The sequence below is a fragment of the Eschrichtius robustus genome, chromosome 2 (genome assembly GCF_028021215.1).
Source record: "Eschrichtius robustus isolate mEscRob2 chromosome 2, mEscRob2.pri, whole genome shotgun sequence".
In the NCBI taxonomy this organism is placed as follows: Eukaryota; Metazoa; Chordata; class Mammalia; order Artiodactyla; family Eschrichtiidae; genus Eschrichtius; species Eschrichtius robustus.
In genome coordinates, this window is record NC_090825.1 from 51,599,568 (window position 1) to 51,624,620 (window position 25,053).

Below are 25,053 nucleotides of genomic sequence, written 5' to 3' on the forward strand. Positions count from 1 at the left end.
ACTCAACATGCTTTTATTGTGTATCTACTCTGAACATCTTCCAATATTAGACGCTGAAATCTTTCTCTATGAGACTTGAAAAAGAATTTTTTTTTTTCACATTTTTTGAGATAGACACTGAGACTTTTTTAGGCAAACAAGAAGAGTCAATCATTATACCTCCATTTTTTTCCGTAGCAATTTTCCTTGTTTCTCTATTTGGGTTAATGTCATCTTGTCCGCACTCAGTTATCGTGTTAGAATGTGGGCAGTGGATAAAGTAACTTGAAATGACTCAATACTAAAAGTATGAGTTAAAATAAAGGCTCCTAGCCGAAGTAAAAATGCCCTTAACCCAATTATTAGAGTACCAGAAAAGGTGGGGAGTCAGGGAGCTTTCAAAGTCGTAATATTTCAAAGACAAACAGAAGTTGGTACTGTAAACTCAGAACTTAAAATAAGGAATACGTTAGAAAATTGTAAAATTCTGCCCACAACCCTCACAAGACATTTGAAACTTGTCTAATTAAGGATTACTCAAACATTTAGAAATAGACATTGTACAAACTATATCAGAAAAAGAGCAGTGTTAAAGGCCATATTTGTGTTAATACTGTTACCAGAGGTCAACTACATTCATCAAAATTCCATCTGAGCAACTGTGTCATGAAAAACACATATAAATGACTAAACATAAGGATTAAGACTTCTTACCCCATATTTACATTGGCGGGATGTTGCTCCATACTGGAAACGGCATTGTTCATCAGCATCATACACCTGACCTGGGGCCACAGCTGGATAAAGAAAGTCACGCTTGGGAGGCTCATTATCAAGGCAAGTACCACGGCCTGAACTGTTCAACATAAAGGATCAAAGGAAATTAGGTACACTGTGGACTATTTCAATCGCCGTTATGAAACCACGTGTTGAGCTCTTTGTTTTAATAATTGATGCATGAAAAACAATATATTCTACAAATAAATAATCATATGGCAAAATAGGATATCTTTACCACAGCTTCAATAAGAGCTCCAATAGTTTTTTCCAGCACCAAGACACAATACAAGCATCTCACAAAACAATCTAAAAATGTCATGTTGGCCTTTAAACACTGATTTAAACTAATTTCTGAAGGAATCAAAACAATTTCATACTGCTCCAAGCTTCTTGTTTGTTTTCAGTGGAAATATAACCACATCTGGTAGTAGAATCAAAAACATAAAATGTGGAAAAAAAACTGTGGTTGTGATCCTTAAAGACCTAATCTATATACTTCCACCTTGGGCAGAACAATAGATGCTTGTGGTAAGACATGTCCAAAGCTTCTTGAAATACTTCAATAACAAATGGGCTGAATGACAGATGAGGCCAAGATCCAAAGTTGTCCTCTCAAGTACATTAGAAATGTTTAGTCTCTCAAAAATTTCATATTTCATCTAGGATCATCAGAGTTGGAAAAGAGAATGTTCTCCTCTCTCTATAATTTCTGCTTTTCAAAGTATGCTTGCACTCAAACATAATATTTTAATTCAGTGGAACAAATAACATAAAGATCGCCAAAAGCCAGAGAGAATATCTTAGTTTAAACAGCTTTATACTTTGCTAAATATAATTGTTCATTTTTATTTAGTCACTGTGCATAAAATAGGACAGATGCTTTTTTACTTTCATTTCATATGTGAGTAAGTTAGAATTTTTAAAGAATTCCTATGCCAACATTTAAAAATTTTTTCCAACATTCCTGTCAATTGTGCCAGCACTTGTGTTTTTTTTTCCAAATCTTTTCCATCCACTTTGCCAAAGGAAAATAATTTCACAAGTAGAAGTTCCTCAACTATTATTTAGGACAGTACAAATTTTCATTTATAGGTAAGTAAGAAAGAACCATGCATAATAATGTTTCATATTCACTTAAAATTTTATCATATTCTTAAAATGCGAAAGCAAATTTGCTATATAAAAATGTATATTTGCACAGTAGCAAATACCTTTAAAAAACTGAACCATACTATGCATAAGGTGATAGAGTCAAAGACCCAAAGGATAGAAAATTATCTTCTTTATGCCCTTTTTCTTTCATTTACGCCCCTCTTGATAAATTTTTTAAACAATAAAAGTATTTAAATGGAATATTAAATGTGGTACTGAATAGATGTATGTTATTATTGGCTATTATAATCATTTCATTTGTCACTGCTCTAGGTGTCTAACTAATAGAGAACAACTTTTTTTTTTTTTTTTGAGAACAACTTTTTTTCACCCAACTATCCAGATTTCATGACAGAATGCTTTTTATTTTCTGTTTTTTGTACTTTTAGAAATTGTCATGTACCTCAGCAAGAAAAACTATTTCTAAGTGAATTTTAAAAATAGTAAGTTCTTTTTATTTTATTATGCAAAATATATGGGTATGCAAATTTTAGGCAAATGTAATTCTACTAGTAAATTCAAAATTTATATTAAGGTTAGTGATAAAGTGGTCAATGCGAAAAGTATAATGGAAGAAGAATTTATGAGATAATTGTATTAGTAGTTTAATTTCCTAATTTGCCTCCTAAAATATTAGTTTCATCTCTATCTACAACAAAACTATAAAAGTCTATCTGAAAGGAGCTAAATATGTAATAAAAATAAAATATCAAGCTAAGTTCTATATAAATCAACGGGAAAATTTTAAGCACGGAAGTACTTAAGTACAGGATCCTACGGATAAAAATATTTGCCAATAGCATAACAAAGAAAGTATAAGATATATTCACCTAAGTGGCACCAACTCAAAATCCATTAAAAATTATTGTACATAATTACTTTTATTACTACAGAAAATTACCCTAAAAACTTAGAGGAAGAAGTATGTGGACCCCCAAAAATAGTTTAGGATAACCTGAGAATCCTGAGGAAAAAATAACCTGAGGAAAAAATTCTTTCCTGATAGCAAACTGAGAATTGGCTTAACCCAGGAGGAAGCAAGAATAATTGCCTCATTTAAAGTTCTTGTTCCCAGGTATTAATGGTCTTCAAATCACAGTTCACGTTCTGTAAAAAAATACCAAATTAGATGACCATTGCAGGAGCCTCCAGACGACGAAGTAATGGCATGCACTGTGGTCACCTGTGGGAAAATTCTTCTGAGAAAGTCTATCCCAAAAGTGACTTGTGTTTCAATTCTTTGGAAGTAACTATTGCTTTGTATTAATGTGGTCTAGTTAAATATCTAGATGTCTCGTTCTCTCTTCCAGTATATTTTTGCAGAAGAACAAAACACCATATGAAACACAATAAGTGAAAAATTATATAGATCTTTAAATAATGAACATGTATTTAGGAATATGGCATCAACAAAGACCTTTTAAAATGGGTTTGGCTATATTTGTACAGAATATCAATGCTTGCAAGTCAAGCGTCTTACCTACTAGTATTGGCTCCAGGATAGCAAGTGTGGGATACGTGCAAGGTTGATTTAAACTGTTTGTACATTTTGGGTAGAAAATGTACCACATATTTTCCTTCTAGTAACCATAAACATTACATACAGTAAAACCTTGATTAAAGTATTTGGGGGGTGAGAGAGTTTTCATACTTTAATTCTTAACTGAGGGTTAAGCTATGAAAATATTTTTTTTTGCATAATGTTACTAAAACTTGTGTGCCACTTTCCTGCTACTTTCAAGTAAGTTAAATCTATAGACCACAATTATTAATTAACTCTTAGAAGATAATAATTTTGGATATGTTCATGCCTTTGTACCATCAATTATCATTATGAAATATCACAGATCTAGGTATGGAAGGTAGAGGACATGAATCTGAGAGATGTATATATAACCCTAGGAGTGCTTTTCTTTGTTTTTTTTCCTTAGAAAATTTCCCAGTTTTCAACCCCAATCATACTCCTCTTTGTCTCCCCAAGAATTAACGAGTATTCTGATTTTTAAAATAATAATTTCTTTGGTTTTCTCAGTAATTATTCATATCCCAATTATTCATCTGCCTGCTCTTGGATTCTATATAAAAGGAGTCATACTGTAGGTTTTCTTTTGTGACTTTATTCTTTTGCTCAATATCATGAATGTGAGACACATCCATGTTGATGTGTGTAACTGTAAGCTGCTCATTTATATTGTTCTTTGATATTCCATTTAAGACTATGCCACAGTTATTTATCCATTCTTCTATTAATAAACATTTAAGTTATTTCTAATTTCTGGAAATTGCAAATTATGCTGATATAAACATTTTTGTATAGTCTTCTGGTACCAATGCTTTTCTTAAAAATATTAGATATGAGTTATTTTCTTATATTTTGTAATTGTCTCCTTTTAACAAAAAGAAGTTCTGAGTAATTTTTATTTAATCTAGGGTTCTAGTTAATCAATATACAATTCTTATGATACTGAGCCTAGGGTTATTTATGCTACTATTTTCAAATTAATAGTGGTAATATTATATATAAATCATCTTGAATTTTCTCATAAAATGCCACTTTTAAGTATAGCTGGTTTGTGCCCTGGTGTCATATGTGAATTTTTTCACTTAGAAAACATAAACCTCACTCATTAATAAATGAAATGAAGAACACTGTAGTTTCCATATATGAGATGTTATTACAACTTACTGTTGTTAAGCATAGAGCATAAGCATGTCCTGAGCAAAACCGTATACATAAAAAGTGGAACTATGATTAATTCCCTAGCAGCATATATTTCACAACTAAAAGCCCAATCCTGATTAATATCTACAGCACTATAGGTAATTATTGAATTAATACACCCTACTTTTGTTTATGCTTCTAAGACAAGGCAAAAAAATGTCTATTAGTTTGAGAACATGCTTTTCCCTTGATTATGAAATTAGTAAATCAAAGTATGTTTACATTTCCAGAATCCTTGCAGTATGATAGCAAAGTCATGTTTTATGTATTCTACTTCTAATTAGAGAAGTCTTATTCACATAGTTCAAAAATTAGCCTTAAAAATAGGTACATGAGCCAGAGTTGAGTCTTCAATTAAAATTTACAGATCCTTATGTAAAATACGGTCTGTTGGCTTTGTTTCCAGAACACATGAAGACATACTCCTAATTGAAATTTTAGATTTATTTTTCACTTAAACAATTATACTATAAAGGACAGGCCTTCAGTCTACAACACAGTGGGTCAATCTAAGAAATAAATCTTTCTATATAACCCTGTACATATCTTAACAGTTTCTTAACAACAACAACAAAAAGTTAACAGATAATACCATCTCCTACTTTTTCCCACAAAATTGTGCTAATATACCTAAATTAAGCAAAAATGAATTAGGTTAACTCATCTATGGCAAGTCAAGTGTCTTACCTACTACATTCTCATAAACTGCTCTATCAATCTTCACAAAACTAACAATATTATTACCTTCTAAAATGAGTTACTCTAAGTCAGACCTTTCTTTCTTGCCCTCTATATGACTAGGATGCTTGAATACAACTGAACTTGAGGCTTCCAATATACAAACACTATACTAGTAATGTTTACTAAGTTATGCTCTTTTTCTCCATATGTAGTTATGACTTATCAAAGATATTTATGAGTTAGAGTGAGTCCCAAAATGTGTCAGATAAATGGAAGGAGAAATCTGTTTTGCTAAGCTGTTTTGGGGTTCCACATAAAAAAGAGGTCCCAACTATAAAATTTGTTTTCTCTCTAATAAATTATTGATAGCGACTTTCAAAGGTAATTGCTATAGAGGAATTGTAAGCACCTTGCTTGTCCTGTTCATCTTATATCACTTCTCTTGCAGCTCTACTTTTCTTCCTAGTTCATCTTCAACCATAACGTTGCTTCTCTTTTTTTTCAGCTTCCATCCTTTCTGTGAAAATGGCTAGTCTGTATTTAATTTGGAACTGTAGGAAATTTTGCTATGGAAAATGTATGAAAAACTGGCCTAAATTACTTCTGGCTGCCTTCCACTGCCTGGTAAATTAGCCCACAGACATCAATGAGTGTGAGCCATAACACCAGGTTCATCTTCTCTAGTTTCTAAATAAATAAATAAATAAATAAATAAATAAATAAATAAGTCCCGCAGGCAGATAGGAAGGACACTACCTGCAAAGCCGTCGTCGAAAACATCAGAAGCTGGCATAACACGTCCATTTTAACGGTAATGGGTTCTTTATTATTTAATCAGGACGGCTTCTGGGCGATTCATGAACCACTTATTGAATCACCGAGTTTAAGAAATCTGAAAAAAAATATTGGGAGTTGGTAAACACCATCTCCTGACTGATCAATAGCACCTAGTGTTTCAGAATGACACGAGAGACTTTTTACTCTATTGGCATTTAAAGGCCATGAAACTGTTTTCAGTTGAACATAGTGAATAGTGAATCTCTATAAATCATAGAAAGCTCATTGTTAAAATCCACCATCATCTTTGGCCTATACAGTCACTAAGTAGAGAAAAGTATGCATTCTGTTGGCTGGGCTGCAGTTCCTAAACAATTCATCTTTCAGGATTTCTTTTTCTTGAGAAGAGAAACTAAAATAAAATGTTATGACTCTTTTTGAGCCAACTATAAAACATAAATGTAATCTCAATCCCTGATCAAAATATCACTGTATTTTTTAAAATATCACACATAGCTGTTAAAGCAATTAAGTCCACTGCATTAATAAAGAGGAAAAAAGAAATTCAAGAAAGTTACTATTATGTCTTTGTGCTCCAGTGAACTGACCTTTTTAAAGGGCCTTGTGTTTAAAAAACTTTATTGCTTGGTCAGATTACAATCAGAGTTGTTCAGTTTACTATTAAAGAGGGAAAAAAAAAAGCACCAACTTTCCCCAAAATCTCTACCCATTGTCTTTCACATCTATCTTTTACTAATGGCTTTAACTTTGTGAGCATTCCCATGAGGATGCACAACTGAAATATTTTTATAAAATACAGGATAATTAAACCCATTACAGCCCTGTCAACACTAATCATGCTTACACATAGAAAATGCAAAGAGGCAATAAGGCTTACATAATGCTTTTTGGATTAATTCTTTCAATTAATTCAATGGAACACTTTATTGCAACTAGTAATAATTTTACATCTCTGACAAAACCAGTGGTGATTTCTTGACTGTATTTTATCAGCAATTTAGGGATTCCCTTTTGGAGTTTAAAGGCCTTCATAGAGCTTTAACTAGGCAGGGTCTGGCAAGAGATCAAAACCGGTCCTTGTATTTAGTATACAGAGATTGTCCTAGCAAATGGGCTGTGCAATAGAAACAGGATAGAGGAGAGAGAAATGGTACTTGGAAAAAAAAAAAAAGCAAGCGGAGGAAAGCCTTCAAAAATGCACAGGAATACTGAGCATGCATACAGTTTGTCTTTCTGGTGGTAGACACTAAGATTCCATTATAAAAACATGAGCCAAGTCAAGGGAGAAATTCCAGACTGGCTTGATTTCTGGGGAGAGTAGATCTTCAACAATGTTTAATATTTAGGTTATATGATCTCGCTAAAAACATCTCAGAAAATGATATTGCTAGTGCTTTCTGTTAATAACTACCAGAAGATGTCAAACAAATTCTCTGTGGTCTATCTTTACAGCCATTTACCCAGTTTTGGCACAAGGCAAGTACAGTTTTTATAATTTATCTATTACTAACATTAAAAATTGTTAGGTTATAGTATGGCTATTCAGAAGAGCTACCTTCTAAAATAAATTTCCAATTCCTTCAATTTCATCATCACATTAATTAATTCAAAAGAGCCCATTTTAAACATTTATCTTTTGATCTTTGAGTAAAGCATTGTGCTAGGTAATTGAAAATCTCTTGTTTGGGGCTTTTAAAAATATGTAACTATAAGTTTTAAGAATATAATCTGGCTATTAGCAGATATGAACCAAAATTTTAATGAATAATGTTGCCCTACATAACCTATCTGAATTTCTAAAACTTTACACTATAATCATGTTAAGGTGAACTTTGAACAAAGACAATTTTTAAAAAGAATTTTTGTTGCTTGCCTGTACTTTATGTATGACTCACTTTTTCACAAAGTATTTAATCTCTCCTTCTCAGAAAAAAATGGCACAAAATAGTTGAAGGTAATGATAGAGCAATAGTGCTTAAAACCTCGATATTATTTGAAAAAATAATATACCACTTAATGAACGTCTATTAAGTGTTTTATGTACTTTACAGTGTTATACATAATTATTTACATGACAACCTGATGATGTGTGTATTACTACCTAAACTCACTCAACAAATGAGGTCACTGAATATTAGGAAGGTTAAGTAATATGTCCAAGGTCACACTGTTAGGAAGTTAGACCTAAGTCTATCAGTTTCCAAAGTCTAATCCTGGAGCCCTATGCAGATGACATGTGGAAAAACATCTGCTTTCCTAAATATAGTTAGTTATACCTGAGCTAATTTATATTCTTCATATTTAAATAACTAGACTCTTGGAATATATGTTAAAGGACCAGCAAAGAAGTTCTCAAACTGTAGAAAAGATGAGTCACTATAATAAATTTTCAAAGACAAATTTTCATTTTCTCATTTTCATTTCCTGGGCGTTGGTTTTTTGTTGTTGTTGTTTGTTACTATTAGATACTTTGGCATTCCTATAGAACTTAGTTTTTTTTACCAACAAAATGAAATATGTAATCACTGAATTAAAGCTTGGCTTATGCGCTATTAAATTATATAAATCTAAATTCTTTCTGATATTGCTTCCCATTTATTTAACATTTCTAACACTCACATCATCAACCCCTTTTACAGCCTCGTTTCAGTTCCCCTAATCTGTTCAGTTTGTGTTCTGTTTGAGTATGCAGGAGAAAATTTGCCACAATGATATAGTAAAGTATTTTGGGAACAGCCTGAAATATGGGAACACTGGGCCCTATAAAAGTTACTCATTATGCAAAGTTTGAAGCACTACATATTAGGCTTCTATCAATGGCTTACTTCTGGAGCAATTCATCATCATTCTCCAGAGATTACTTACTCTAGAAAGCTGGTGATATAGTCTCGACTGCAGGCAGACCAGGAAAAGGGATTGGTATTTGCAGTAATGTGAGCTGCCATAAGTTTTGCTGCTTCATGACCTTTCGTCCCACAAGAATTTCCAATTCCATCATGGTTCATACCAAAACTGTTTTAACAAGGAAGAAACATAAGAAACATAAAAGAAAAAAATAAGAAAAAATAAAACAAACAAACCCTCAATACATCCTTTATTTCCTTATTTGATCATTTATTAGCCTTATCAACATATGGCTTCCATCAAGATAGACCAGATCCTCTAAGGAAATATAGAATTGATGTTAAAGAGATTAAGGAATAATTCAATGATACAATATATTTCTAAATCTCTTTAAATTTATCATATACTCTCAAATGTTATTTCATATGATACAGTCTCTCCTTGAACAGAGAGGGGATATATATTAATTCTAACTTTATAAATGAGAAAAACTGAGATTTACTAAAGGTAATTAACCTATTAAAGATCACACAGTTAATAAGTGTTGAAATTGTTAGTAGAACCTACCTCTAACATGCTAGAGTTCAAGCTACCTCACTTGCTGAATCCAAAAGGGAATTATGAAAAGATAGTTATGAGCCAGAGTTCTAGGTTATAGGCCAAACATAAAAGTCCTTTTTCTTATTAATATGGATAAAGGAGAATTAAATACATTATATAATTTATGTTTGTGTGTGTATGTGTCTTCAAAACACCTTTTGAAAAATCCTGATACATTTAAGGATTATGAATATAGCCTTTTCTTTACCATGGCCTCCCTGATTTTTTAAAGCTTTTCTTTGTCATTTTTTCCTGTGTCCTGTAGCCATGCTTAGTGTTATCAATGTGATTTAAAAACATATCTCAATGATAAATCATAAAATTTTTCTGTAAAGGATCTATCCACTGCATATGAATAAATTTAAGCCTTTCAGCACAAGTAGCCAGAAGTTTAGGTGAAAATCACTAAAAAAAATCCTTATTGTGTCCACTGTGACATTCTAATAAATGCACCATGATATGTGTTCAAGGGAATAAGTAATTTGTGTGACATGAGTATAATACAGATAAGAATAGTTGCTGGAGAAAAATTTGGAGAGAGAGTTGAGAACAGATAATGACAAGATAATAAATGAAAGTAAATATCAATACTTTTGGCAGTGTACAGACTTTGAAGATTTGTCAGAAGGAGCAACTGAAGATTTCTGAGTAGGAAAATGTGGAATTGACCTGTATTTTAGACAGATCATTATAGTAATTCTGTGGTGGAAACAATAGAGTGGAAAGAGAATAGAGCCAGGGAGCGCAGAGAGAAGATGATAACCAATTAAGAAATGATGTAGGTCTGAACTAGGGCACGGCATAGAGAAGTGGGATTAGATTTGAGACATGTTCAGGAAGGTGAATTAACTGGCTTTCATAAATACAATATAAAAGAGCTATAATAAAGACATATAATATGTCCGTGTATGGCAGGAGGAGGGAGGAGGAACTAATAATTCAGGTATAGGGACTAACATAAGCAAAGGAAGAGAATCATATGAGAGCCCTTCCAAATAACCAAATAACCTTCCAAAAACATCAATACTTAGTCTTCTTGTGTTTGACATCAACACACTCAAGTCAACCTCTTCTAGGAACATAATGGTGGAATTTACTGTTTGTTGAATTAGACATATATTCTGTGAAAACAATCAGCTATAGACTTACATTAAAAATTCCTTACTATAAATTTATAATTCAATAAACTTAATATTCTACATTTCTCTCAAAGGTTGATGCTACGATGTGATTACACTATGATTCTTTTCAAATGATGATACTGATAGCTTAAAAAATATTATTTCCTTTTATCAGTAGTCTCATACAAATCTCTGAGTAATATTAAGATAGTTGTAGGCAGGCACAGATAGCTTTCAGAAAATCACTTTTGAGATTCCCAACTTCCTTACTTACTCTTTTCTAAAAAAAAAGTAAAGCCTCTTTTGAAATCATATTTCTCCCACGTTATAAAAGTAAGACTTATCTTTCAGTCATCCATAATTTTACAATAGTTCATTGCCTTTGGCTCTAAAAAAATGGGTGTCAAGAAAAGAGACAATTGGAAACATTTAGGGTCAGCACTGAGAAAAAGAATGACTTTATTGATTGAATAACATACGTAGTTTCTTGTTTTCAACAAGTTTATAGGAAGATATAATCAAATTAACAGCTGACGGGTTGTTAAAAAATTTGATGATAGATCACCATGGTTACGTTTTGACAAAGAATTCAAAAGGAGCTCAAAGAACAGAGTGATATTTCTATAATAAATTCCTTTCATCTTATCTATTTACTTATGTGATCCAATTTTCTCAACATTCACATCTATAGAAACAAAATAAAGAAATTGAATTGGTGCTGAAATCCTGCCTCATTCTAGCAGTAATGAAGTAACGGCAGTAATTGAAAATATACATTTAAAGATACATCTTCTAACAGAAACTTTATTTTTATATTTAATTATTAAAATTCATAATATGTATATATTCTTCTAATCAATTATTAACTAATAGTTGTAATGTAATGAACATATAATTCAGAAAAAAAATTTTTATGATCACAGGAAATTTAAAAAATGTAATTACAACTTAAATTGTTTTGTTACAGAGATATTTGATATAATTAAAAATACTTTTAAGCATAAAAACATATTTTAAAAGTATATTAAAAAATATTAAAATATACATTAGGGTTGATATTCTGGGAGGGAAAGGAAGAGCAGACATATTGAGTTAAAGGAGGGAAAAAAGATGCAAATTTTGGCTATAAAATAAGAAGCTGTTAAGTGTATTTTTTTAATAATCTTTTTAAGAAATATTTATTTATTTATTAATTTGGCTGCACAGGGTCTTAGCTGCAGCACGTGAGATCCTCGTTGCCGCATGTGGAATCTAGTTCCATGACCAGGGATCGAACCTGGGCCCCCTGTATTGGGAGCACAGAGTCTTACCCACTGGACCACCAGGGAAGTCCCCTGTTAGTGTATTTTTAAAATGCATAATGATGGTTACCAAATTGCTATGGCATTTAGATTCAATCAGGTATATTTAAAGGAGGTTTTTATTTTTTACATACTAATTTTTGCAGTACTCTAGAAATTCTATCCTTTGCAATTAGTCAGACAAAAAATTTTGGACATCAACTGAAAAATAAACAATAGGGTACATAGTTTTTAAAACTTCAGAAGTATAGGGAGGAGATATGGGGATATATGTATATGTATAGTTGATTCACTTTGTTATACAGCAGAAACTAACACACCATTGTAAAGCACTTATACTCCAATAAAGATGTTAAAAAAAAATTCAGAAGTATATAAGGGAAACGATTTAAAAACTAATTAACTCAAGTATTAAATTCTAGTTCTACTTACAATCCTTATAGTTTAAGTGTCAGATGCAGATAGCTGTCTTAAGGATTTCAGTTTCAGGTGTCTAAGAGAATGTATACTTTTGCAGCTTATATTTAAAACATAAGACAACCCAGAAATGACCTGACCAATGTCAACTAGTTCACTGACAGTGACACAAAGTGAAATGGGAGTTTACAATTGCCGTTCATGACATCAGCTTCAAAAGATCCCTCTAATACACTGACCAAGCTGGAGAAAGAGAGAGAGTGTCTGTGTGTGTGCGTGCGTGCGTGTGTGTGTGTGTGTGTGTGTGTGTATGTATATATATACACATATATATTACAGATAAGCTCCTTCCTGAGGAAACTCTATCAGGGAGGAGTTTGTCAAAAGAAATGAAACTTACTAGTGATTAGAGAAAATAAACGAGTCTACTTTAAACCATCATACTGGCAAAAATTAGAATGCTACCTAGGACTAAGTGTTGACAGTGGTGTAGAGAAACTGGGATCTTAGCACACAACAGTCATAGTGTGGTCAGGCAGCAGTTCCAGAGAGCAATTCAGCAGTATTTGGTCATATTAAATAGAGGAAACATTATGACCCAGCAATCCTGTTATTGGAGAGATATCCCAGAAATATTCCCAAAGGGAACATGTATGAGGATGTTCATGACAGAGTTATTTATGATAGCAAGGAGTTGAAGACAATCTAGGTATTCATCACTGGGGAATGGATAAATAAACTTTGGCAGATGCATATTATGGAATACTAAGCAGAAGTTGGAAGCAACAAACAAGATAGATGTCTACACATAAATATAGGTAGATCTTAAAAACACTGAAAAAATTGAGAAAAGGAACAAGGTCTATAGCACTATATCATACATGCAAACAAAAATTACATATATCTTATCAAATAACAAAGAAAGGCCAAGGAATTGTTCCAGATTAAAGACTTTAGAGACATTACCAAATGCAACAGAAACTGGATTGGAGGGGGAAAAAGTTATAAAAATATTGCTGGGACAAGTGAGGAAATTTGAATAGGACTATATATCAGATAATAGTAGTGTATCAATGTTAAACTTTCTAATGTGATAATTATACTCTTATGTAAGAGATTATCTTTTCTTCTCAGGAAACAGATGCTGAAATAGTTAGGGATAGGGGACATGTCTACAACTTCTTCTCAAATAGTACAGAAAAAAATACATGTACATATACAAAAAGAGAGAAAGAAATGTTGCAAAATATTAACAATTTTTAAATCTGACTCCGGGACACACAGGAAATCTTTCTACTGTACCAAATTTTCCATAAGTTTGAAAACATTTCAAACTTAAAAAGTTAAAAAATAAACACAGACATATATAAAACAACCTGCAATATTCTGCAAGGATACATATGAATTCAAATATAGATATCAAATTTATTAAAGGAGTTATCTATGGGAGGGAAGAAATGGGAATGGAAAATAGGAATATAGAAATATACACACATATATGAAACAAAAAGGGGCCTTGCTGGGACTGATAATGATGTTGTGCCAAGAAATAAGGATAGATAGATAGATAGAAAATAAACTCAACTCTCTGCTCTTGAGTTAAAAAATAATTTAAAAAAAAAAACAAAAAGAACAAAAGAGTTTGGTGGAGATTAACCAAGATGGCAGAGTAGAAGGACGTGCTCTCACTCCCTCTTGCGAAAGCACCAGAATCACAACTGGCTGCTGGACAATCATCGACAGGAAGACACTGGAACTCACCAAGGAGGATACCCCACGTCCAAGGACAGAGGAGAAGCCACAGTGAGACGGTAGGAGGGGCGCAATCAGAGTACAATCAAATCCCATAACTGCTGGGTGGGTGGCTCACAGACTGGCGAACACTTATACCACAGAAGTCCACCCACTGGAGTGAAGCTTCTGAGCCCCACGTCGGGCTTCCCAACCTGGGGGTCCGGCAACGGGAGGAGGAATTCCTAGAGAATCAGACTTTGAAGCTTAGTGGGAATTGATTGCAGGACTTTGACAGGACTGGGGGAAACAGAGACCCCACTCTTGGAGGGCACACACAAAGTAGTGTGCGCATCGGGACCCAGGGGAAGGAGCAGTGACCCTGGGGGAGACTGAACCAGACCTACCTGCTGGTGTTGGGGGGTCTCCTGCAGAGGCGGGAGGTGGCTCTGTTTCACCGTGGGGACAATGACACTGGCAGCGGAGGTTCTGGGAAGTGCTCCTTGGCATGAGCCCTCCCAGAGTCTGCCATTAACCCCATCAAAGAGCCCAGGTAGGCTCCAGTGTTGAGTTGCCTCAGGCAAAACAACTAACAGGGAGGGAACCCAGCCCCACCCATCAAGAGTCAAGTGGATTAAAGTGGATTAGAGCTCTGTCCGCCACAGCAACAGTCAGCTCTACCCACCACTAGAGCCTCCCATCAAGCCTCTTAGATAGCCTCAACCACCAGAGGGCAGACAGCAGAAGCAAGAAAAACTACAATCCTGCAGCCTGTGGACCAAAACCCACAGTTACAGAAAGATAGACAAGATGAAAAGGCAGAGGGCTATATATTAGATGAAGGAACAAGAAAAAACCCCAGAAAAACAACTAAATGAAGTGGAGATAGGCAACCTTCCAGAAAAAGAATTCAGAATAATGATAGTGAAGATGATCCAGGACCTCGGAATAAGAATGGAGGCAAAGATTGAGAAGATGCAAGAAATGATTAACAAAGACCTAGAAGAATTAAAGAACAAACAAACAGAGATAACCAATACAATAACTGAAATGAAAACTACACTAGAAGGAATCAATAGCAGAATAACTGAGGCAGAAGAACGGATAAGTGACCTGGAAGACAGAATGGTGGAATTCACTGCTGCGGAACAGACTAAAGAAAAAAGAATGAAAAGAAATGAAGACAGCCTAAGAGACCTCTGGGACAACATTAAACGCAACAACATTCGCATTATAGGGGTCCCAGAAGGAGAAGAGAGAAAGGAAGGGCCAGAGAAAATATTTGAAGAGATTATAGTCGAAAACTTCCCTAACATGGGAAAGGAAATAGCCACCCAAGTCCAGGAAGTGCAGAGAGTCCCATACAGGATAAACCCAAGGAGAAACACGCCGAGACACATAGTAATCAAAATGGCAAAAATTAAAGACAAAGAAAAATTATTGAAAGCAGCAAGGGAAAAACGACAAATAACATACAAGGGAACTCCCATAAGGTTAACAGCTGATTTCTCAGCAGAAACTCTACAAGCCAGAAGGGAGTGGCATGATATACTTAAAGTGATGAAAGGGAAGAACCTACAACCAAGATTACTCTACCCAGCAAGGATCTCATTTAGATTTGATGGAGAAATCAAAAGCTTTACAGACAAGCAAAAGCTAAGAGAATTCAGCACCACCAAAACAGCTCTACAACAAATGCTAAAGGAACTTCTCTAAGTGGGAAACACAAGAGAAGAAAAGGACCTACAAAAACAAACCCAAAACAATTAAGAAAATGGTCATAGGAACATACTTATCGATAATTACCTTAAACGTGAATGGATTAAATGCTCCAACCAAAAGACACAGGCTTGCTGAATGGATACAAAAACAAGACCCATATATATGCTGTCTACAAGAGACCCACTTTAGACCTAGGGACACATACAGACTGAAAGTGAGGGGATGGAAAAAGATATTCCATGCAAATGGAAATCAAAAGAAAGCTGGAGTAGCTATACTCATATCAGATAAAATAGACTTTAAAGTAAAGAATGTTACAAGAGACAAAGAAGGACACTACATAATGATCAAGGGATCAATCCAAGAAGAAGATATAACAATTATAAATATATATGCACCCAACATAGGAGCACCTCAATACATAAGGCAACTGCTAACAGCCATAAAAGAGGAAATTGACAGTAACACAATAATAGTGGGGGACTTTAACACCTCACTTACACCAATGGACAGATCATCCAAAATGAAAATAAATAAGGAAACAGAAGCTTTAAATGACACAATAGACCAGATAGATTTAATTGCTATTTATAGGACATTCCATCCAAAAACAGCAGATTACACGTTCTTCTCAAGTGCGCACGGAACATTCTCCAGGATAGATCACATCTTGGGTCACAAATCAAGCCTCAGTAAATTTAAGAAAATTGAAATCATATCAAGCATCTTTTCTGACCACAATGCTATGAGATTAGAAATGAATTACAGGGAAAAAAACGTAAAAAAGACACACACAAGGAGACTAAACAATACGTTACTAAATAACCAAGAGATCACTGAAGAAATCAAAGAAGAAATCAAAAAATACCTAGAGACAAATGACAATGAAAACACGACAACCCAAAACCTATGGGATGCAGCAAAAGCAGTTCTAAGAGGGAAGTTTATAGCTATACAAGCCTACCTAAAGAAACAAGAAAAATCTCAAGTAAACAATCTAACCTTACACCTAAAGAAACTAGAGAAAGAAGAACAAACAAAACCCAAAGTTAGCAGAAGGAAAGAAATCATAAAGATCAGAGCAGAAATAAATGAAATAGAAACAAAGAAAACAATAGCAAAGATCAATAAAACTAAAAGCTGGTTCTTTGAGAAGATAAACAAAATCGATAAGCCATTAGCCAGACTCATCAAGAAAAAGAGGGAGAGGACTCAAATCAATAAAATCAGAAATGAAAAAGGAGAAGTTACAACAGACACTGCAGAAATACAAAGCATCCTAAGAGACTACTACAAGCAACTTTATGCCAATAAAGTGGACAACCTGGAAGAAATTGACAAATTCTTAGAAAGGTATAACCTTCCAAGACTGACCCAGGAAGAAACAGAAAATATGAACAGACCAATCACAAGCAATGAAATTGAAACGGTGATTAAAAATCTTCCAACAAACAAAAGTCCAGGACCAGATGGCTTCACAGGTGAATTCTATAAAACATTTAGAGAAGAGCTAACACCTATCCTTCTCAAACTCTTCCAAAAAATTGCAGAGGAAGGAACACTCCCAAACTCATTCTATGAGGCCACCATCACCCTGATACCAAAATCGGACAAAGACACTACAAAGAAAGAAAATTACAGACCGATATCACTGATGAATATAGATGCAAAAATCCTCAACAAAATACTGGCAAACAGAATGCAACAACACATTAAAAGGATCATACACCACGATCAAGTGGGATTTATCCCAGGGATGCAAGGATTCTTCAATATATGCAAATCAATCAATGTGATACACCATATTAACAAACTGAAGAAGAAAAACCATATGATCATCTCAATAGATGCAGAAAAAGCTTTTGACAAAATTCAACACCCATTTCTGATAAAAACTCTCCAGAAAGTGGGCATAGAGGGAACCTACCTCAACATAATAAAGGCCATATATGACAAACCCACAGCAAACATCATTCTCAATGGTGAAAAACTGAAAGCATTTCCTCTAAGATCAGGAACGAGACAAGGATGTCCACTCTCACCACTATTATTCAACATAGTTCTGGAAGTCCTAGCCACGGCAATCAGAGAAGAAAAAGAAATAAAAGGAATACAAATTGGAAAAGAAGAAGTAAAACTGTCACTGTTTGCGGATGACATGATACTATACATAGAGAATCCTAAAACTGCCACCAGAAAACTGCTAGAGCTAATCAATGAATATGGTAAAGTTGCAGGATACAAAATTAATGCACAGAAATCTCTTGCATTCCTATACACTAATGATGAAAAATCTGAAAGAGAAATTATGGAAACACTCCCATTTACCATTGCAACAAAAAGAATAAAATACCTAGGAATAAACCTACCTAGGGAGACAAAAGACCTGTATGCAGAAAACTATGAGACACTGATGAAAGAAATTAAAGATGATACCAACAGATGGAGAGATATACCATGTTCTTGGATTGGAAGAATGAACATTGTGAAAATGACTATACTACCCAAAGCAATCTACAGATTCAATGCAATCCCTATCAAATTACCAATGGCATTTTTTACGGAACTAGAACAAATCATCTTAAAATTTGTATGGAGACACAAAAGACCCCGAATAGCCAAAGCAGTCTTGAGGCAAAAAAACTGAGCTGGAGGAATCAGACTCCCTGACTTCAGACTATACTACAAAGCTACAGTAATCAAGACAATATGGTACTGGCACAAAAACAGAAACATAGATCAATGGAACAAGATAGAAAGCCCAGAGATAAACCCACGCACCTACGGTCAACTAATCTATGACAAAGGAGGCAAAGATATACAATGGAGAAAAGACAGTCTCTTCAATAAGTGGTGCTGGGAAAACTGGACAGCTACATGTAAAAGAATGAAATTAGAATACTCCCTAACACCATACACAAAAATAAACTCAAAATGGATTCGAGACCTAAATCTAAGACTGGACACTATAAAACTCTTAGAGGAAAACATAGGAAGAACACTCTTTGACATAAGTCACAGCAAGATCTTTTTTGATCCACCTCCTAGAGTAATGGAAATAAAAACAAAAATAAACAAATGGGACCTAATGAAACTTCAAAGCTTTTGCACAGCAAAGGAAACCATAAACAAGACGAAAAGGCAACCCTCAGAATGGGAGAAAATATTTGCAAACGAATCAACGGACAAAGGATTAATCTCCAAAATATATAAACAGCTCATTCAGCTCAATATTAAAGAAACAAACACCCCAATCCAAAAATGGGCAGAAGACCTAAATAGACATTTCTCCAAAGAAGACATACAGACGGCCACGAAGCACATGAAAAGATGCTCAACATCACTAATTATTAGAGAAATGCAAATCAAAACTACAATGAGGTATCACCTCACACCAGTTAGAATGGGCATCATCAGAAAATCTACAAACAACAAATGCTGGAGAGGGTGTGGAGAAAAGGGAACCCTCTTGCACTGTTGGTGGGAATGTAAATTGATACAGCCACTATGGAGAACAATATGGAGGTTCCTTAAAAAACTAAACATAGAATTACCATATGACCCAGCAATCCCACTACTGGGCATACACCCAGAGAAAACCGTAATTCAAAAAGACACATGCACCCGAATGTTCATTGCAGCACTATTTACAATAGCCAGGTCATGGAAGCAACCTAAATGCCCATCAACAGACGAATGGATAAAGAAGATGTGGTACATATATACAATGGAATATTACTCAGCCATAAAAAGGAACGAAATTGAGTCATTTGTTGAGACGTGGATGGATCTAGAGACTGTCATACAGAGTGAAGTAAGTCAGAAAGAGAAAAACAAATATCGTATATTAACGCATGTATGTGGAACCTAGAAAAATGGTACAGATGAGCCAGTTTGCAGGGCAGAGGTTGAGACACAGATGTAGAGAACGGACATATGGACACCAAGGGGGGAAAACGGCGGTGGGGTGGGTATGGTGTTGTGCTGAATTGGGCGATTGGGATTGATATGTATACACTGATGTGTATAAAATTGATGCCTAATAAGAACCTGCAGCATAAAAAAACAAACAAACAAAACAACTAATACTAAACTTTCATTGGGTTATTTGTATGGAAATATGTTAATATAAATGTTTCAGACATTACATGAAATTTCTAAAAATCTTATATGTTCTGGTATAATGTTGTAAGTCATAATCCTAGTTATTACCTTAAAATGTATATCTCAGAAATAACTAATTTTCTTGTCAACTGCATTATTATGAACTTTCATCAAATTTTTAACTGTGGTCACTTTTAAGTCTTTTGTCATTTACAGACAGTTCTGGGTGTAGTCTGATGCTTTTGCAAATATGTTCCTATAAAAGGGTTTCATCTTCAAGAAATTCATGGAAAAGACTCTGACAAGTACAGGTTTCTGGTAACTGACTGTACTGCTGAACTGAGTGAATAAGCATTTTCAGAACTCTAATGAAAAACTGATGAACTCATAAAAGTGCTAACAAAAGATCAAGATGAAAAAAAAAATTTAATTACATGGGACTGAGTGAACTGATGAGGATGAGTATAATTTTTGTGACTTTCTGTCTGAATTAAAAAATCCAACAAGGACTCAGAGGCAAAGAATATACAAATCAATTTTCACTGCAAAGTAAAGGAGCTGTTACAGTGGAGGATTACTGGACTGAATGTCAATATTATGACATAGTATGAGTGTGTTTCATGTTTGGTAATTGCAATCATTGTTGCTTTTGTTGTGGTCATCCATGTACAATGCTTGGTGTCAGTCTATTTATCTCTTGTAAAAATAAAATACAGTGTGTGTGTGTGGAAAAAAAAAAAAAAAAAAAGAGTTTGGTGAACCTGGCGCCCACCCCAGTGAGTGAATAGTGATAACAAGAGAATACTTCAATGGTTGGTTTTATGTGTTTAATAAAATTAATCATTTAATTTTAATAAAATTAATAGATTAGGCAATGATTCTCATTTGTGGAGGGTTAGAGAAAGAGAGAAAATCGGGAGAGAAAGTCTTCCTTAGGCCTCTTGTGATTCCCCCACATTTTGCTGAGTATGCCAAGTCTGCAAGGCCTGCTCTTAACCCAGGCCATTCCTCAGGACAACTTTAGGAAATGAGGTAACATCTCCCCCTGGACAAAGCACGTTTACTTACTACTTGCTATAAAAGTATTAGATTTCCCAAGCTCGGTGTTTCTCAGTTTTGATGCAAACCCACTACATGTGTGGCATTCATCTGGGCCATACTGTGTTGCCCATTTGGGATTTGGGGCCAAAAGGAACCAAAATAAATATGCTGATGCTTATGCTGCTTGCTGTGCTGAAGTCTCTGATCCAGGAATCTCATGTCTTTTGCTAGCATCCATGCAACGGTAATAAGCTAACTTATTAGCTTATAAATAAGGTAAAATCAAACCTCAAACTCAATGAGAGAGAAGTTTGTAGTTGATTAGGATAACATACCCAATTATGGAAAGCTAAGTAATCCTGAAACTAAAGTACTTCAAAATTAGTCTTAATTTTTCAGAAAATGAAGCCCCAAATCTATTAAAACAAAGTAAGTTATTTCCCAGGAAATAAATTATATGTTGAAGATTTTCAACTAAATCTCCCAGGGGAAACAAATGAAAGATCAGAAATTCCCTTTCTCATATCTTAGTACTTCTGATCTATTTCAAAAGTTTAAAGGACACTCTTATTTCTACATTGTGAGTAAAAAGTTTTCCCTTTTCCTCTAAGATATCACCCAAAAGCAATAAGAAAAATAAGAAAAAAGAAACACAAACTTTACATTTAATGAAAAGTAGGAAACTTCTAAAACCATAAACCACCATATCATAATGTATGTGGGAGGATGACTGAATACAGAAAAATCAGAGGAATGTGGAAAGACACACAGAGGGGACAAGAAGAAGTGATCTAAGCTAAAACGAGTAGAGCATGTTCTCCAAAGTTAAGTGCAACAATCTGAGGCACAAAACCAACAATACTTTCTCATAAGCAATTGGTGTAAGGGTGCAAACTGTTGGAATATACACCCTTGTTCTAGCTGTCAGAGGAAGAGTAGATGGGGCTAACTGGGGAGTCATAAAAACCATATTTGTAGGAATCAGTCTGTCAGTGAGGAAAGGTGAAAGAGAGATTCTATCTTGCCAGCAGTTGTTAAAGAAATGCAGGGTTAAAGAACTTGAATCATACAATACTGTATATCAGTAATAAATTCCTGCTGAGAAAGTAGCTCTGGTGCCTACCCAACATAAACCTTCTACAAGTAGTTCATCCAGAAAAATCAAACTCATTCAAAGATGTGTGATTCAAAAGGAACAAGAAGTATGTCTAGAATATACTAAATAATTTTTTTAAAAAAGAACAGGAAAATACAAACAGAAGATGAGGGACACTTGGCAGAAAAAAATATTGCTACAGGAAAGATAAAAATTGGACACATATGAACTCAAACTTAACAAAGCCATCATTTCATAAAAACAAGAATTTAATGCAGAGATACAAGCAATCAGGGAAGATACGGCAAGATGAGAGATGAAAGCATGAACTGTCAGAGGAAATAAATGTGTGGGGGGGTTTGAATAAAACCATCACAGGAAAAAGACCATGATGAGTTAGCAAAAAAAAAAAAAAAAAGGCAACTGCTGAAAACATTCCTCATATAAGTAAAAAGAGCAAGCAAAATAAAATTGTACAAAGAGTTTAAAAGGATCAAAGTAAAGGAATCCAATATATATATCACTGTTGTCCCCAAAGAGAAGAATCAAAATAATAAACAGAAAGAAAAGTGACTTAAAAATACAAGAAAAAGTTCAAGAAACAAAAATGGCTAAAATCTCATCAAATGTGAACTATTCTACTAGGAAAAACTGACACAGGTGAATCCACACTGAGTCACATCCTAGTAAACTTACTGGGCATCAAAAATAAAATATATTTTGGGCAATCAGGGCAAAAGAACAAATTACCTGTAATAGTAAAACAATCAGATTAACTTCAGATTTCTCCATTGTGACATTTAACACCAGCACACAATAGAGCAGTGCCTAGGAAAAATCTTGCATCCAGCCAAACTGAGTATAAAATCATTTTGAACAAGAACTCAAGAAATAGAGATCTTATGAATCATTCTAACAAAAATTGCTTCAAGATAAACTTCAGCTTTGTTTAAAAATAATGTAAAAGTTTGATGGTTTATTGACTCTATGTGACTCTATTTGAGTTTCATAGCAGGCAATGCATACAACACAAGTGAAACTGGTCACCAGTCAGATTAACTCCCTTGTCATACTTCTTAATTATATTATCTTGTTTTGTTTTTCTGAGGTTAATTTATTCTCTTATGTTCATAATATATGATATTTTATATCATACATACTTAAGAGAGAATAAAACATATATTTACATTTTAAAGAATAATTATAAAGCAAACATCCATGTTATCTCTTACCAAATTTAAGAAATACAACATTTTCAGAATAATAAAAGCTTGTCTCCTGTATTCACCTTAACAGTTATATTCTTCTTCCTCCCCTGAGAGAGAACTATCTTGACTTCTGTGGTTATCATTCCCTATGCATCTCTAAACAATATATGTTAACTCTGCCTGGTTTTGAAATCTATAAAAGTGGAATCACACTGTATATATTCTTTTAAAACTTGCTTCTTTTATTCAACAATTTTTTAGAAAGCATCATCTCTGCTGAGCCGTCTAGCTATATACATCACTCATTTTCACTGCTATATAGATTTCCTTTATAAATACACCATTTAATTATCCATTCTATGATGAAGGATTTGCTGTGGTTCCTGATATGGGGCTACTATGGATAATGTTGCTATGAGCGTTCTTAAACATAATTCCTGGTCATATATGTAAGATTATCTCTAAAACAGCTTCTTAAACTTTTGGTGTCCTTTACATTCTTAAAAATATTGAAGACCCCAAAGATCTTTTGTTTATGAGGGTGTATGTGGTGATATTTATCATAATAAAAATTAAAACTGAGAAACTTTTAAAATAGTTATTAATTCATTTTAAGTAATAATAAACCCAATACATGCTAACATAAATAACCATTTTAATTTAAAAAATCTTCCCAAACAAAAGAATGTCAGTGAGAATAATAGCATTGTTTAATTACATTTTTGCTAATCTCTTTAATGTCTGGCTTACTAGAAGATAGCTGGATTCTCATATCTCCTTCGTCATTCAGTCTATTGTGGTATTTTGCTTTGGTTGAAGTATATGATGAAAATCTGGCCTCACACTAATGTATAGTTAGAAAAGGGAAGAGTATTTTCGTTAGCCCTTTCAGATAATGATAGATTTTTTTTGATTCTACAAGAAAACTTGACAACTAGTAATTTCTTAAAGGTTAGTTGCAATGTGGATTCTGAATCCATTATCAGTGATCTCTTTGTATCCTGTTTCATCAATATCACCAATCTCATTGGAAAAGTCTTTAAGCATTAGGAAGCTGTCAAGCTCATATTGACAGCTGGAACTTATCCTAAATTTGAATTTTTGCTCAAAAGCTCAAATTTTATCATTGGCAATAAATAATGATGGTTGTTTTCCTTGAACAATAAGCTCATTTGTTCATTTTTCAAGTGAATTTCTGCCAACAACTCATAGCTTCTCATTTGTTCTTTTAAAAAAAAATTGTGTTCCAGGGAAAAAGCAGCTATTTCATCTGAGATATGGAGCAAAACGTGCTTTACATACTTCCCATTTTGTGATACAGATGATTTGATAAAAGACATGTACTTAAGGGTCATGATTTAATAAAATTAATGATTCTTTTGCTTCATCAAAGACATTCTTAAGTGAAACTGGCATGATGGTGACAAATACAATGACTATTAGTATGGTTGCCTTGATTCATGCTAAAGTGCCAGTACATACCCATCACTGTTTTTGCGCAGAGTAAACAACACAGTTTAAAAAAAAAAAAAGACAAATTAAGTCTTAGTATTACTATGAAAGTAGTTTTAATCTGAAAGTGCTTTGGGAATCCCAGGGACTATGGACCACAATATGAGAACCACTGCTCTGGGATATTTGTAGAAAATAAATTCTTGGGTCATAGTTAGATAAAATTTCAACTTTGCTAGATAATACCAAACAGCTTTTCAAAGTGGTTGCACCAATTTGCATTCTCACCTATAGTGTATAAGAA

At 33.9% G+C, this 25,053-nt stretch overlaps 1 protein-coding gene across 9 annotated transcripts in view; it reads right to left on the reverse strand.

Annotated features, from left to right (window-relative positions):
• ADAMTS6 (ADAM metallopeptidase with thrombospondin type 1 motif 6) overlaps nucleotides 1-25,053 on the reverse strand; it is a 282,437-nt gene that overhangs the window by 112,332 nt on the left and 145,052 nt on the right. For all 9 annotated transcript variants that reach the window (XR_011073073.1, XM_068535408.1, XM_068535411.1 and 6 more), the window contains 2 exons: nucleotides 8,978-9,124; nucleotides 694-835 (listed from right to left, as the gene is read on the reverse strand). Coding sequence is in view for 8 of the 9 variants with exons in the window: in XM_068535408.1 (XP_068391509.1) it covers nucleotides 694-835; nucleotides 8,978-9,124 (289 nt within the window). In the remaining variant the exon portion in view is untranslated. The remainder of the gene's footprint in view (nucleotides 1-693; nucleotides 836-8,977; nucleotides 9,125-25,053) is intronic.